General features: G+C 44.2%; 1 protein-coding gene across 1 annotated transcript in view; it reads left to right on the forward strand.

The window, feature by feature from the left end:
* Window positions 1-3,265: 3,265 nt before the first annotated feature.
* The window catches only part of LOC132583326 (immunoglobulin superfamily member 1-like), a 33,067-nt gene continuing 22,009 nt past the window's right edge, over window positions 3,266-14,323 (forward strand). The window contains exons 1-4 of the mRNA XM_060254988.1: window positions 3,266-3,368; window positions 4,328-4,363; window positions 13,302-13,582; window positions 14,017-14,295. Coding sequence (XP_060110971.1) covers window positions 3,337-3,368; window positions 4,328-4,363; window positions 13,302-13,582; window positions 14,017-14,295 — 628 coding nt within the window. The 5' untranslated portion in view covers window positions 3,266-3,336. The remainder of the gene's footprint in view (window positions 3,369-4,327; window positions 4,364-13,301; window positions 13,583-14,016; window positions 14,296-14,323) is intronic.

Here is a 14,323-nt window from a genome sequence, read left to right on the forward strand (position 1 = left end):
TAGTCCCTGTTGGGACTTATATTTTTCATACTGCTTTCTGCTTTATTGTAGAACTATGCTTTATGCTTGACTGAATTCTAATTGTGTAACTGTTTTCTGTTTTGCTTTTCTATCCATATATTTTAAGCCTTCTATCTAAAGGAGAAACTGAAATGTACTCAGTTTATCTAACTGTTTTGTTTTTTCTTTCCATATATTTTAAGCCTTGTGTCTAAAGGACAAACTTGGAGTTTATTAAACTGTTTTGCTTTTCTAAGCTTGGAGTCTAATAAAGTTTATCTTAAAACTTATTAGTGAGTATGTATTAGCCTTCTGATAACTGCAGGTTGTTTTGGTAACTGCAGGTTTTGGTTTTGTGTTGCTGTGGCTACAAATAAAAATCCCACAACAGTTTGGTGACTCCGTGGATGTGATCCAGGAGATATGAGGGTGTTGTTTGCATTGTCTTTTGCTTGTTTTCTCTCACAGCTCTTGGTTGGTAAGAAGATATATTTTTAAAAAAATTAGGATTTCTGTGTAGAAAGTGAAAGTGCCTCCAGATAAGCTTCTGTACAATAATATTGCTTTGCTTTGCTTAGCTGTAAGATTGGCTAGAGGTCTCTGTTAGAATTGTATTATTGGGACTGCCTTCTCCAGGGATAAGTGTGTGGTTAACTCTTTCCTAACTTAGGGGCTGACATGGATCTCGGTCAGAGCTTTATTAAAAGCATTTTCTGTTTTTTCTTTCTGGCTTATCTCTGTTTGCATGGTTGTATGTTTGTTAGCTATCTGAATGAGATATTGCTACATGTATTTTATTTTGACCATTTAATGGGGTATCCTTCAGGAAGTCTGGGGACCCTCCTGCCTCTTCTTTGTGGAGAAAGTCTCAGGTGACACTTAGTAAACATCAACACTACACAACATTTCCCCCCCAAAATCCCTCAGTGTGAATGAAGTGAGAGATTGCTGTGGATTTTTAATCGGGGGTGGGGGGTCTTCTAAAGTCTCAGCAGAAACTCCCCTGGGAGAAGTAGTTATGACTTTTGATCCCTTATGTGGTAATAAAAGAATGCCAGAGGGGTTAACAATCCAAGTTATTTACTTATTTTATCCCATTTGTATCCTGCCCTCCTCGCCTAGGAGGGCTCAGGGTGGCTCACATAGACATGCATAAGCATGAGTAAACACAGTAATACATTAAAACTATAGACCATAGAATAATATAAAAACATAAAATAAATAAAATATTTCAGTGCTATAATCTTAGTTTTCAATTCTCTGTAAGTCGATCTTAAGTTGTCTTCTCTGCAGCTGCTGTACAGAGGATTTCAAGGGATGATTCATAAGTTACCTGGGACTGTAGTGGCCAGCAGTCTAGTTTACAAATGCCTGGTGGAAGAGTGCCGTCTTACAGGCCCTGTGGAACTGTATGAGCTCTTGCAGGGCCCTGACCTCTTCTGGCAACTCATTCCACCAGCATGGAGCCTACGGTTGCCAAGTCCAATTCAAGAAGTATCTGGGGACTTTGGGGGGTGGAGCCAGGAGACTTTGGGGGTGGATCCAGGAGACATTGGGGACAGAGCCAGGAACAAGGGTGTGACAAGCATAATTGAACTCCAAGGGAGTTCTGGCCATCACATTTAAAGGAACAGCACACCTTTTAAAATGTCTTCTTTCCATAGGAAATAATGAAGGATAGGGGCACCTTCTTTTGGGGCTCATAGAATTGGACCCCCTGGTCCAATCATTTTGAAACTTGGGGGTACTTTGGGGAGACGCACTAGATACTATACTGAAAATTTGGTGCCTCTACCTCAAAAAACAGCTCCCCCAGAGCCACCGAAACCTCCAGATCAATTCCCCATTATACCCTATGAGAATCGATCTCCACATAGGGAATAATGAAGTGCTCAGCAGACATTTCCCTCCCCCCGCCCCACCCCATTTCTGGCGACTCTGAAGCGAGGGATTGGCCTCTCTACTCATGAGTTGCTGCCAACTTCTTCAAAGTAACACAGACACACCATCCCAAAGGAAGCCTTTCAATTGGAGACTGAAGCCTCCGGAGGTGGAAAGGCACATGGTCCTCTGGGGACGAGGCTTCCCCCCACTGGACAGCTGACTGGGGGTGGGAAGGGCCTGGAAAAGCAGAAGAACCCCCGCTGGAACCTGGGGATTGGCAAGCCTAGTCAGGTCTATGGCAGGGATGGCCAAACTGTGGCTCAGGAGCCACATGCAGCTCTTGCACACATATTGTGTGACTCGTGGATGTCAAAGAGGAATTTAATGTAGGCTTACTCTAAAGTAAGTGTGTTTATCACTGGAACCTCAGTCAGCCTCTGAGCATTGACCCATAGGCAGGCAACTATATCTGTTGTGTGTAGCAGGGAAGGAGGGGGAAATAGGCAGGCTTGCAAGGACTGAGAGAGCCACTGGAAGGAGGGACGCAATTAAAGAAGGCAGTACAGGGATTCCCCTTAACTTCATAGCTCTTGCAGGAGCTGTATTTACTAACATTGGATCCAAGTGACTGTGTTGGAAATTAAAATTTTAAATTTTAAATTGCTTTGAACTGTCAAATTGTTTTAATGATTTTATTGTATTTTGTTCTTAATACAATGTTTTGCCAATTGTTCCACATAGGGAATAATGAAGTGCTCCCCTGAGCCTGCTAGGGGAGGATGGAATATAAATGAAATAAATAAATAAAATTGTTGCCAAAAATAATTCCCTAAGCTTTCCCTATGCTGGTTTTATGGGGACTGTTATTCCCAGCTTTTGTTTTTTTAAAAGTCTCCTTCTAGCATGGTGGTGTTGTAAAGTGCATACATACACTTCTATGCAAAGAAAGTATTCAGAGTTTCAATAAAAACATGTGTGTAATATTTGTTCATGTCTTGCAGTTCTCAAATATCTGATGTTTGTTCTATGTGGCTCTTATGTTAAGCAAGTTTGGCCACCCCAGGTCCATGGCATTATACCTCACTGAGGCCCATCCTCTCTCTAAATCTTGCCCTCCCCAGACTGCATCCCTAAACCCATGCCCAACCTGCAGTTCCCAACCTGGAACTGGCAATTGTAAATTATGTATTAACTTTATGATTTTTCTGCTTAATCATAGTACATGGCTAGTTTCTTTTTTTATGGCCTGATGTTCAACCACAGATCTCTTCTGCAGATTAAAACACCATGCAAGAGTCAAAGAAACTGGCTGAGGTAGCAGATGATTCCACTGTCAGTTTCTTTAAATTTCAGATGCAGTCTGAGGCCTTGCAAAGAACATTACAGTAAGAAGAGCTGTGGACCATTAGTGGCCGTGGAACTGGCTCTTGGGAACCACCAGATTGCTCCATCATGATCCCTGCTCTCTTCATCTTCTTCTTTTGGTGAGAATTACAAAGGCCAAGGAGTGCCCAGAACTAGGAATTGTAGAGAAGGTCCTTAATCAGTGCAAGTGTGTATGAGAGGGGTCTGAAATCCTTTTGCTCAACCTTGACTAAAAATTCAGTCCAGTCTGGCTTAGAAAATATTGGAAGATACATGAGGACATACTTGTGGTTACCTAGTAGGGTTTCCAGGTCTGTGTTAGAAAATACCTGGAGACTTTGGGGGTGGATCTGGAAGATGGCAGGGTAGGGTTGCCAGGTCTTACCTGGCTGCCAGCAGGGGACTTTTTTCATGTGTGCATAGTGTGTGCAGTGTGACAATGTCACTTCCGGGTGACATCATCATGCTGGACCCACATGTGACAATGGAGCTCTTGGAGGGCAGGGCTCCCCCCATTGGCCATCTCCTTACTGGTGGGTTGGAAGCCCTGAAATTGGGGGAAACCCCACCAGGGGCAGGGTAATGGGAACCCTACAGCAGGGTTTGGGGAGGGGAGGGGCCTCAGCATGGTACAATGCCATGGAGTCCACCCTTCAAAGCAGCCATTTTCTCCAGGGGAGCTGATCTCTGCAAGCTGGAGATCAGTTGTAAAAAGTGAGAGATCTCCAGGCTCCACTTGGAGGCTGGCAATCCTATGTGATGAGGGAAATGGTGCTACCTCCTCATATTTAGTATGAATCTCGGGAGGGGTGTGTGATTAAGGCACGCAATAAATAATGCACTTTCAATCCACTTCCAATGCACTTTCCGAGTGGATTTTACTGTGCACTGGCAAAATCCAGTTGGCAAGTGGATTGAAAGTGCATTATTTAGTGTGTGTGACTGCAGTCAGATAAGTCTCAGATTCAGCCTTCTCTGTCTGTATGAGCAATGTGAGGGTAGAAAAATGGAAATTGAAGCCTGATAGGAATCTCATGGACACATAGCCTGTGGAGTAATGGCTCCTTCTTCTTTCCAGCATGCTTTCTATCTTGTCAGGAAAAGATGTTCAAAGGTAAGGATACAGTAAGAATGTTACTCCAGCAATTTTGACATATGTGAGTTTTAAATGTCTTGGAGCTTTTACAATATGGTGGTTTTCCATACCTGGGAGAGAGTTTTCATTCTCTCAAATGGACTATGAGCACATCCCTCTTTCATGCACAGGGAATTGGGTTATCCAATATTTAGCATCTGTGAATATAACAATGAAGTCAGTAGACTGGCTGCTCTGCCATGGGCCACGTTCATTTGACAGGCCATGGTATGATGCAGGGTTCCACCCCCACCACACACAGATCATGATGCTAAGCAGAGATCTGGCCACCTAGCAGGAGAATCAATGTAAACAGTGCCCCTTGTGGTGCCTTCAATCTATGTTTTACTCGTATCTTACTGGAATCATATAATTCAACCCAAAGACTGAACAATTAGTGCCCTTCCTGGCTATAGGTTCTGTGACCCAGGGCTTTTTTTGTAGCAGGAACTCCTTTGCATATTAGGCCACCCCCACCCTGATGTAGCCAATCCTCCAAGAGCTTACAGAGCTCTTATTACAGGTTTGTGTAGGACTTCCAAGTCCAATTCAAGAAATATCTGGGGACTTCGGGGGTAGAGCCAGGAGACTTTGGGGGTGGAGCCAGGATATTACAAGCATAATTGAACTCCAAAGGGAGTTCTGGCCATCGCATTTAAAGGGACCGTGCACCTTTTAAATGCCTTCCCTCCGCTGAAAATAATGAAGGATAGGGGCACCTTCTTTTGGGGCTCATAGAATTGGACCCTCTGGTCCAATCTTTTTGAAACTTGACAGGTATTTTGTGGAGAGGCACTGGATGCTATGCTGAAAATTCAGTGCCTTTAACTCAAAAAACAAACCCCCTTGAACCCCAGATACCCACGGATCAATTCTCCATTATTTCCTATGGGGATAAGTCTCCATAGGGAATAGTAGAGTTCCCAGCAGACATTTCCCTCCCCCGCCCCCGGCAGCTTTCTGATGACCCTAAAGCGGGGGGAGGGCCTCCAAACCGGGAGATCCTGCCCCCACCTGGGGATTGGCAACCCATGTGTAAAGGAGTTCCTGCTACAAAAATAGCCGTGATATTTATGATTGTGAGTGGTCAGGCAGGCTAATGGGTGGGTGTTTTCCCAGCAGATTTCAGAAGGCTGACTGCCTCATGGGGGTGCTGCAATCTATTTATTCATTCACTGGGGGAGGGGGAGAGTAGGGTTGCCAGCTCTGGGTTGCGGAATTCCTGGAGATTTGGGGATGGAGCCTGGGGAGGTTGGGGTTTGGGAAGGGGGGGCGGGATCTCAGCAGAGTAAACGCCATAGAGTTCACTCTTTGAAGAAGCTATTCTCTCCAGGAGGATTGAGCTCTGTCTTCTGGAGATCAGTTGTAATGCCAGGGACTCTCCAGCTCTGACCTAGAGGTCAGCAACCCTGGTCATGTAAAGGCAGAAACTGGAAAAGTCTTCCCAGGCAAATCCTACATCTAGTTGACATGGACCAGAACTGGTATAATTTAATTAATGCAGGTGTTAAATCATGAAGAGGTTATTATCAAATTTGTCTTGGATATATTTGCAGCTATAGACCTCCCTGATTGTCTTTTTTATTTCATTTATAGACCACCTTTCTTGCTAAGGCCTCTCTGTCTGGGGCAAGTGATGCTCTGAATTCTTGGTGTTTGGGAGGGGCAACAGTGGGAGGACTTCTAGTGTCCTGGCCCCACTGATGGATTCCTGATGTCACCTGGGCTTTTTGGACACTGTGACACAGAGTGTTGGACTGGATGGGCCATTGGCCTGATCCAACATGGCTTCTCTTATGTTCTTAAGACCCAAGGTGGACTACAATTTTTCTTTTTAATTAATATTTTTTGTAGTTTTCCATCTATTCATTCACTAAATGTACAAAACCAGTAATGAACATAAGAATATAAGAGAAGCCATGTTGGATCAGGTCCATGGCCTATCCAGTCCAACACTCTGTGTCACACAGTGACCAAAAAAACCCAAGTGTCATCAAGAGATCCACCAGTGGGGCTAGAAGCCCTTCCACTGTGTCCCTCCCCAAGCACAAGAATACAGAGCATCACTGCCCCAGACAGAGAGTTTCAACCAGTGGTGGGATTCAGCAGGTTCGCACCAGTTCTATGGAACCGTTACCTAATGCGCTATCGGTTCTATAGAACCGTTTGTTGGTCGGGCACCCTCGGATCAACGGGGACTTTCCCCTCTAAGTGCCTAAAACTCAACAGTTTCTTTTCCCCACCAGACTGCAAAAAAGCCCAAGCGAACAAGTTAGACGCGCGCCCTGCCAGGAATTGCGTCTCACTCCCTCCAGCCCCTTCCAGCTTCACCACTCCCACGTGTGATTAAAACCCAGGCGCCGAGGAAAAAGCAGCTCAAGCTAACCACTGCGCGCCTTCTGGGACTCGTAGTCCTTGCGCTCGGCAGCGCAGCAGGCAGGAGGCTTGAAAGACTACCAGACCCGGCATGCCCCTCGCCAAAGAAGGGCTCCACTCACTCGCTCGTGCGCGCTCGCGGAGTCAGGAAGCCCCGCCCACTTTCATTCCTGGAAGGATGAGTAGGCGAAGGTCTGTGGGCTGCAAACGCTTGTGGGGGCGTCAGGCTTGTTTGGTTTTTTTGCAAATGGCAGTCAAATTAGGTGACAGATTTTTCTTTTTGCAGAGAGATAAATATTGGAGCGTGTTGCCATGTATGCAAAACAAGGCTTGATAGCCGGGCTTTTCCCCAGCCAACGGTTGATCTGTTCAGATGGGTTCTGTGGCATGCGTTTGGGTGCCCCAACTGTAGTAGCTTTCAGGTGATGGTAAAAAAAACCCTCTGCCTGGACATGTGAGTCCTCCACCCGTGTTTGCTCAAGCTTGTATAACCAGCTTTGGTTGGCACACTGCTTTTTTAGGGAGGCCAGCCTTTTAAGCTCACATTGCCAGAGTGACACTTCGTTCTGCAAAGCCGGGGTGTCAAACATCTGACCTGGGGGCCGAATCAGGCCCTCGGAGGGCTCCTATCAGGCCCCTGAGCAACTGACTGTCATCTGCTTCCTTCTTTCTCCTTTCTGTATAACAGCTTGCTTTGCAAGGCTCCCTTAATTGCACAGGAACTGCAGAGCAAAACTTCTATTTTCTCCATTGGCTGAGGCTCCTCCCTTGGGGAGGAAGGAGGAGGAATAGCTTGCTTTGCCAGGCTCCCTCAATTGCACAGCAGAGATACTGAGGGAAGCCTCTCTTCCTTCTATTTGCTGAGGCTCCCCCCCAGTCCCCTGGGGAAGGAAGGAAAGAGCCAGAGCTTCCTTTGCCCAGTTCCCTGGATCCCGTGGGAGAAATACAAAGAAAGCACCTTTAAGACCAACAAGTGCTAATGCTTTTAGCATGTTTTAAGTTTTTTAGGAAATATATTTGTGTTTGTGTCCTTTATAAAGTTTGTATCTTTGCTACCTAATCTTTAAATAGGAACACACATGGCCCAGCCAGACAAGGTCTCCTTTATGTCAGATTCGGCCCTCATAACAAAATGAGTTTGACACTTCCATAGCAGTCTGTACACTGGTTGTAACAGGCTTGAACCTCCCACCCCCACCCCGCTTCAGGTTCCACTGCAAGATTCTCTGGTTTGATTTTGGTTCTCTGGCTTGACACATTGGCTTGTGGTTCCTCTGGGATTACTGAGTTCTGTAGAAGTTCTGCTGAACTCGCTGTCTGTCAGTGATTCCTACTTGCAGACATGGGGGGGGGGGGGGTTTGCCCTGGAAGCTTGCAGGGTTTTCTGTCCCCCCTTCCACTGGAAATAATGTTCAGAGGCCCATAAAATTGGACTCACTCCTTGGTCCAATCGACTTGAAACTTGGGGGTTATTTAAAGCAGGGGTCCCCAACCCCCAGGCCATGGACCGGTCCCGGTCCGTGGTGTGTTAGCATCCAGGCTGCACAGGGACAGCACTCTTGGCTTCCTGGGTCACAGATCTGGGAAGCTGAGAGCGGTGGGATGGATCAGCGGCGTGTGTTCTCCTCCAAGCCCTGCTTCCCAGGCATAGAGGAGAGCAGGCTTGCTCCACCACCCCTTTTGCCCACCCACACAGCCTCACTCCAAAGATGGTGGTGGACGAAAGAGGCAGTGTGGCCTCGCTCTGAGGCTGCCTCCCCTTCCAGGGGAGGTGGCCAGAAGCAGCCCCAGTCTCCCCCGTATTTAAAGACCCCCATGGGGGCAGGGACATGGGAGCAGGGTGGCCTGGGGCAGCAAGAACCCCTGCACCACCCCCCACAGTCCGTGGAAAAATTGTCTGCTACAAAACTGGTCCCTGGTGCCAAAAAGGTTGGGAGCCACTGATTGAAAGGACAGGCACCAGCAGCTTCCCTGCGATTGTGGTGGTTGTGCCTCTAAAACCAGTTTGGTGTAGTGGTTAAGTGTGCGGACTCTTATCTGGGAGAACCGGGTTTGATTCCCCACTCCTCCACTTGCACCTGCTGAAATGGTCTTCGGTCAGCCATAGCTCTGGCAGAGGTTGTCCTTGAAAGGGCAGCTGCTGGGAGAGCCCTCTCCAGCCCCACCCACCTCGCAGGGTGTTTTTTGTGGGGGAGGAAGGGAAAGGAGATTGTGAGCCCCTCTGAGACTCTTCTGAGTGGAGGGCGGGATATAAATCCAATATCATCTTCTTCTTCTTCTAAAAACAACTCCCCCGGCCACCTGGAAATCTTTCAAAACAACTGTTCCATTTCCCCAGCCATTCCCCATTCAGAATAATGGTCCTGAAAAAACTGGAAATGGGGGGGGGGGGGGAACCCTCCAAATCCAATTACCATACAGGTATCTGGAATTCAGGAATATTGGAATTACCAATATATTCCCAGTCCAATATACCTGAACCTGAAGGTACTTTTTTGGCACGTCCCACCCAGGACCGTGGGAATTATATTGTTATGGACAGTTGTTGGTATTTATGGCGAGAAAATGGTTGGATCCAACACTGAAGAGGGAAAAAATCAAACATTACTAAGGACATAGGTGTATTAACAGCAGTTAGTGACTAGTTTACCAGGTTTCTATCCTGTTTATCCTTTCTATCAAGAGCCAGTTTGTTGTGGTGGTGAAGTGTGCGGACTCTTGTCTGGAAGAACTGGGTTTTATTCCCCACTCCTCCACTTGCAGTTGCTGGAATGGCCTTGGATCAGCTATAGTTCTTGCAGAGGTTGTCTTTGAAAGAGCAGCTTCTGGAAGAGCTCTCTCAGCTCCACCTACCTCACAGGGAGTCAGTTGTGGGGGAAGAAGATAATGGAAATTGTAAGCCACTCTGAGACTGATTCAGAGAGAAGAGTGGGGTATAAATCTATGGTCTTCTTTTTCTTCTTCTTCTTCTCTTCCTCAAAATTGTTCAAAACAATTGTTCAAATTGTTCAAAGTTAGGAGCAATCGTGTTTTATTTAATTGGCCAGAAGAAGAAGCTAAGATTTGTTGCAATCAGAATTCTGGACTGGGAAGACTGAAGGTCAGATTCCTGCAAAACTCACAAGCTGATTTCAATCAGTCACTATCAGTGCAATCCTAAAGCCATTTCCCTCTGCAGCCCAGTTGCATAGACCTGCGTGAGAGTCTGAGTTAGATCTCCTAAGGATGGTGCTGTGTCTGTCAGCCCCACCTACTGCACAAGGTTGTGCGGATTTAAAGGGGAAGGCTAGTAAACCATGTATAACATCATGAGTACCTGAATACAAAGATGGGCTACATCAGGGGTAGGGAAATGGCTGAGAAGTTGAATGCATTTTTTGCCTTCACTGTGGAAGACGAGAAGTGTTTGCCCGCTCCAGAACCACTAATTTTGGAAGGAGTGTTGAAAGACCTGAGTCAGATTGAGGTGACAAGAGAGGAGGTTCTACAACTGATAGACAAATTAAAAACTAATAAGTCACCAGGTCCGGATGGCATACATCCGAGAGTTCTGAAAGAACTCAAAGTTGAACTTGTTGATCTTCTGACAAAAATATGTAATCTTTCATTGAAATCTGCCTCCGTTCCTGAAAACTGGAAGGTAGCAAATGTCACCCCCATCTTTAAAAAGGGTTCCAGAGGATTTCCGGGAAATTACAGGCCAGTCAGTCTGACTTCAATACCGGGAAAGTTGTTAGAAACCATTATCAAGGACAGAATGAGCAGGCACATTGATGAACACGGGTTATTGAGGAAGACTCAGGATGGGTTCTGTAAGGGAAGATCTTGCCTCACTAACCTGTTACAGTTCTTTGAGGGGGTGGACAAAGGGGACCCAATAGATGTTGTTTACCTTGACTTCCAGAAAGCTTTTGATAAAGTTCCTCATCAAAGGCTCCTTAGAAAGCTTGAGAGTCATGGAGTAAAAGGACAGGTCCTCTTGTGGATCAAAAACTGGCTGAGTAATAGGAAGCAGAGAGTGAGTATAAATGGGCAGTCTTCGCAGTGGAGGACGGTAGTGCCTCTCCCCAAAATACCCTCCCAGTTTCAAAAAGGACCAGGGGGTCCAATTCTATAAGCCCCAAAAGAAGGTGCCCTTATCCTTCATTATTTCCTTTGAAAGGAAGGCATTGAAAAGGTGTGCCATCCCTTTAAATGTGAGGCCAGAACTCCCAATATGGAAATATCTTCAATAAATCTTTCTTTAAACATAATCTAGTTGTCTTTACCTCTTTCACTGTTCTTATTGCAGTATTTAATGCGTGAATTATTAAACTACCTTTCGGTATATCTTTTGATATAGTTAAAATGGTCATTAGGACATAGAACCTGTTGTTAATTTATTTGAATCCCACCACTGGTTTCAACAATAAGCTGTGGCTAATGGCCACTGATGGACTTCTGCTTATCCATTCCCCTCTTGAAGCTGTCTATGCTTGTAGCTGCCACCACCTCCTGTGGCAGTGAATTCCACATGTTAATCATCCTTTGGGTGAAGAAGTACTTCTTTTTAATCAGTTCTAACCCAACTGCTCAGTAATTTCATTGAATGCCCACAAGTTCTTGTAATGTGAGAAAGGGAGAAAATTACTTCTTTCTCTACCTTCTCTATCCCATGCATAATTTTGTAAACCTCTATCATGTCACCCCGCAGTTGACGTTTCTCCAAGCTAAAGAGCCCCAAGCATTTTAACCTTTCTTCATAGGGAAAGTGTTCCAACCCTTATTCATTCTAGTTGCCCTTTTCTGCACTTTTTCCAATGCTATGATTGTATTTTTGTATTTGTGCCATATGTAATAATAATGAACAATCATTAGTAAATACTTTTACATACAGTTCAGATAATACTTAATAATTATTACTTAAGAGGAACTGTCGCCTGTAAACAAAACCAACTTTAACTAAAAAAATTCATATCTAATACAAAGATTTTTTTTAATTATACTGCATTATATTAAATATTCAAGTACTGAGTACCACACTGCCACAACCTCCCCCCCCCTGCCGTAATTTTTAGGGGATAAATTGGAGCATGCATAAGCCATTTTTGAAAGAATGAAGTCATCCCATATTTTTATTAACCATTGCTGAATCATGGGTGGAGTTTTAATCTAATCATTTTGTTGCAATCAGAGTTTTGGCTATAGATAATAGGACAGATATAAGATCTTTCTTTGAATCATCTTTGAAGAGTTGTCCAATTTTCCAAAAGTACCATTTCAGGAGTATGAGGTAATTTTGTGTTTGTAATGTCCTTTAGACCACAATAGTAATAATAATAAAACTATTCAGACAGCAGAGTCCACCAATAAACAATGTAATAAGTCTAGGATAACAGAATTTGCAAACAATAAAACAAACAGAAAGCTGTTTAAGGCATGACAATGGACAAAAACACAGGAAAATATGATATATACTATGAAAAATAATATTATTGTTAATGTTATTAATATATAGAACTGCACAATATATATATACCAAAAATACAAATCGATATGGCACAAATACAAAAATACAGATACAAAAAAGCAATTAATTCCATATTATTCAGGTGCAGTGCTTTTTTTTTTGTAGCAGGGACTCCTTTGCATATTAGGCCACACACCCCTGCTGTACATTGGAGCCAATCCTCCTGGAGCTTACAGTAGGCCCTGTACGAAGAGTCCTGTAAGCTCTTGGAGGATTGACTATATCAGGGTGTGTGTGGCCTAATATGCAAAGGATTCCTGCTACAAAAAAAGTCCAGCTCAGGTGCAAATGCCACTCAATGACAAAGTCTATCAGAGTCCCAGAAAAACCAGACAGATAGGGGAGAAAAGACACTCTCCAAAACTTGCTTCAAAATGATGGACTCTGGAGGACTAAAGTAAACTCCCAAACAATGCTGAGGTCACTTGCCCAATGATCGTTACAACACAAAATAGGTGCCCTTTTCAAGCGCTGGACTTCTGCCTCAATAACAGTTTTCATGGAATGGTACAGTCTTCAGAAATATGATATATGGTCACAGCAGGACATGCAAATTCTAACACCTCTTTGATGGTAAGATTATAGCCCATTCTCACCTGGAAAATATATCATATATGGCATAAGCAAGAGCCATTAGATTAAAAAGGGAGAATTCTGGTTTATTCTAACTGGGAGAATTCTGGCTGAGGGAATTAGACATGGGAAACCCAAGCACTTATGCACCTGTAAACAGGGTTCAACTCAATAGAAAAGGCTTTGGGACCGAGTTTTAAAATGATATTTTGAAACATCATGTAAACAAAGCAATATTTAAAAAAATACAAGGGATTTTATTTGTGAAAGAGGCTTATGGAATAAAGAAATACTGAGGGAGCTATATAGTTTAACTGTTCACATTTTGTTTCCAGGGTGTTCATAGAAGAATTATCTTGGTTTTATTGGTGAAAACAGCCCTGCAAGGGAATATCTCTTAAAGTTGCTTTCATTCCTTCCAACCAATCTTTTCTTTTTCTTCTTTTCCTGTTCATCCAGGAAGAATCATCAGGCTCCCAAGATTTCTATCAAGCCTCATTGGGCAGTCTCACTGGGAGACAATGTCACCATCATCTGTGAAGGTCTTTTGTTTTCACTTCAATATTTCTATCTAGAGAAAGATGGGCAGGAAATAAGCTCTAAAAACGGTATAGGAAACACGGATTTCCCAATTGCTAATGCAAACAGAGAGCATGGAGGGAATTACACCTGTTCTTATAAGGACTTAAAGAGTCAATCCAAGTCACAACCCAGTGAACCTGTGGAGCTGCTGATAAGAGGTAAGAGGCCCATGTCAACCTCATGCCATGCCACTTCCCCCAACCTAGGAAAATTAAGACAACCAATCTCTGTCTATTGTAATCAATATTGAAGCTTTCATATGCCATTTGTAGTAAAGAAGACATAGAAGCCTAACCTAAATGATATGATCCCCTGTTACAAGCCCCAGGCTTCCTTGCACTAGAGATTTGCTGAGACATCTTCCTTCCCGGCATGACCACAAGGAGAGAGAGAACAAAAGCACCGAAAGATAAGGAGTCAGAGAGAAGCTTCTGGCATAGACAAAGGGAGGCATCACATGTATACACACCCTGATTTTAGTGCAAAAGGAAATATAGCACCCCCTCCGGTGTCCAGGCATGTTGAATCTCCTTCTTTCCAAAATGACATTTGTGAGTATATGCAATAAATGCTTTCTTCTTTCTGTTCACAGATCCTGTTCTTCCTAGGCCCAGTATCTACCTTTCCCCAAGCAGGGTAGTGGCCCTAGGAAGCATCATCACCATTTTATGCATGGTCCAAGGTCCAAGTAAGAGGTTCTATCTTCATACAGGGGAAGATGAAAAAACAATGGAACCATATAAGGATTTTGCTTTTCTCTATGTTTATAATATTAATTGGGATGATGGAAAGAGCTACCAGTGCAGTTACAGTGCCCCATCAGGATTTTTCATCTCAGAGCCCAGTAATCCCATGGAGCTCTTGATAGTAGGTAAGTGTCTTGGTATCATCACCATTGT

Source organism: Heteronotia binoei, chromosome 15 (genome assembly GCF_032191835.1).
Source record: "Heteronotia binoei isolate CCM8104 ecotype False Entrance Well chromosome 15, APGP_CSIRO_Hbin_v1, whole genome shotgun sequence".
NCBI classification, from domain to species: Eukaryota; Metazoa; Chordata; class Lepidosauria; order Squamata; family Gekkonidae; genus Heteronotia; species Heteronotia binoei.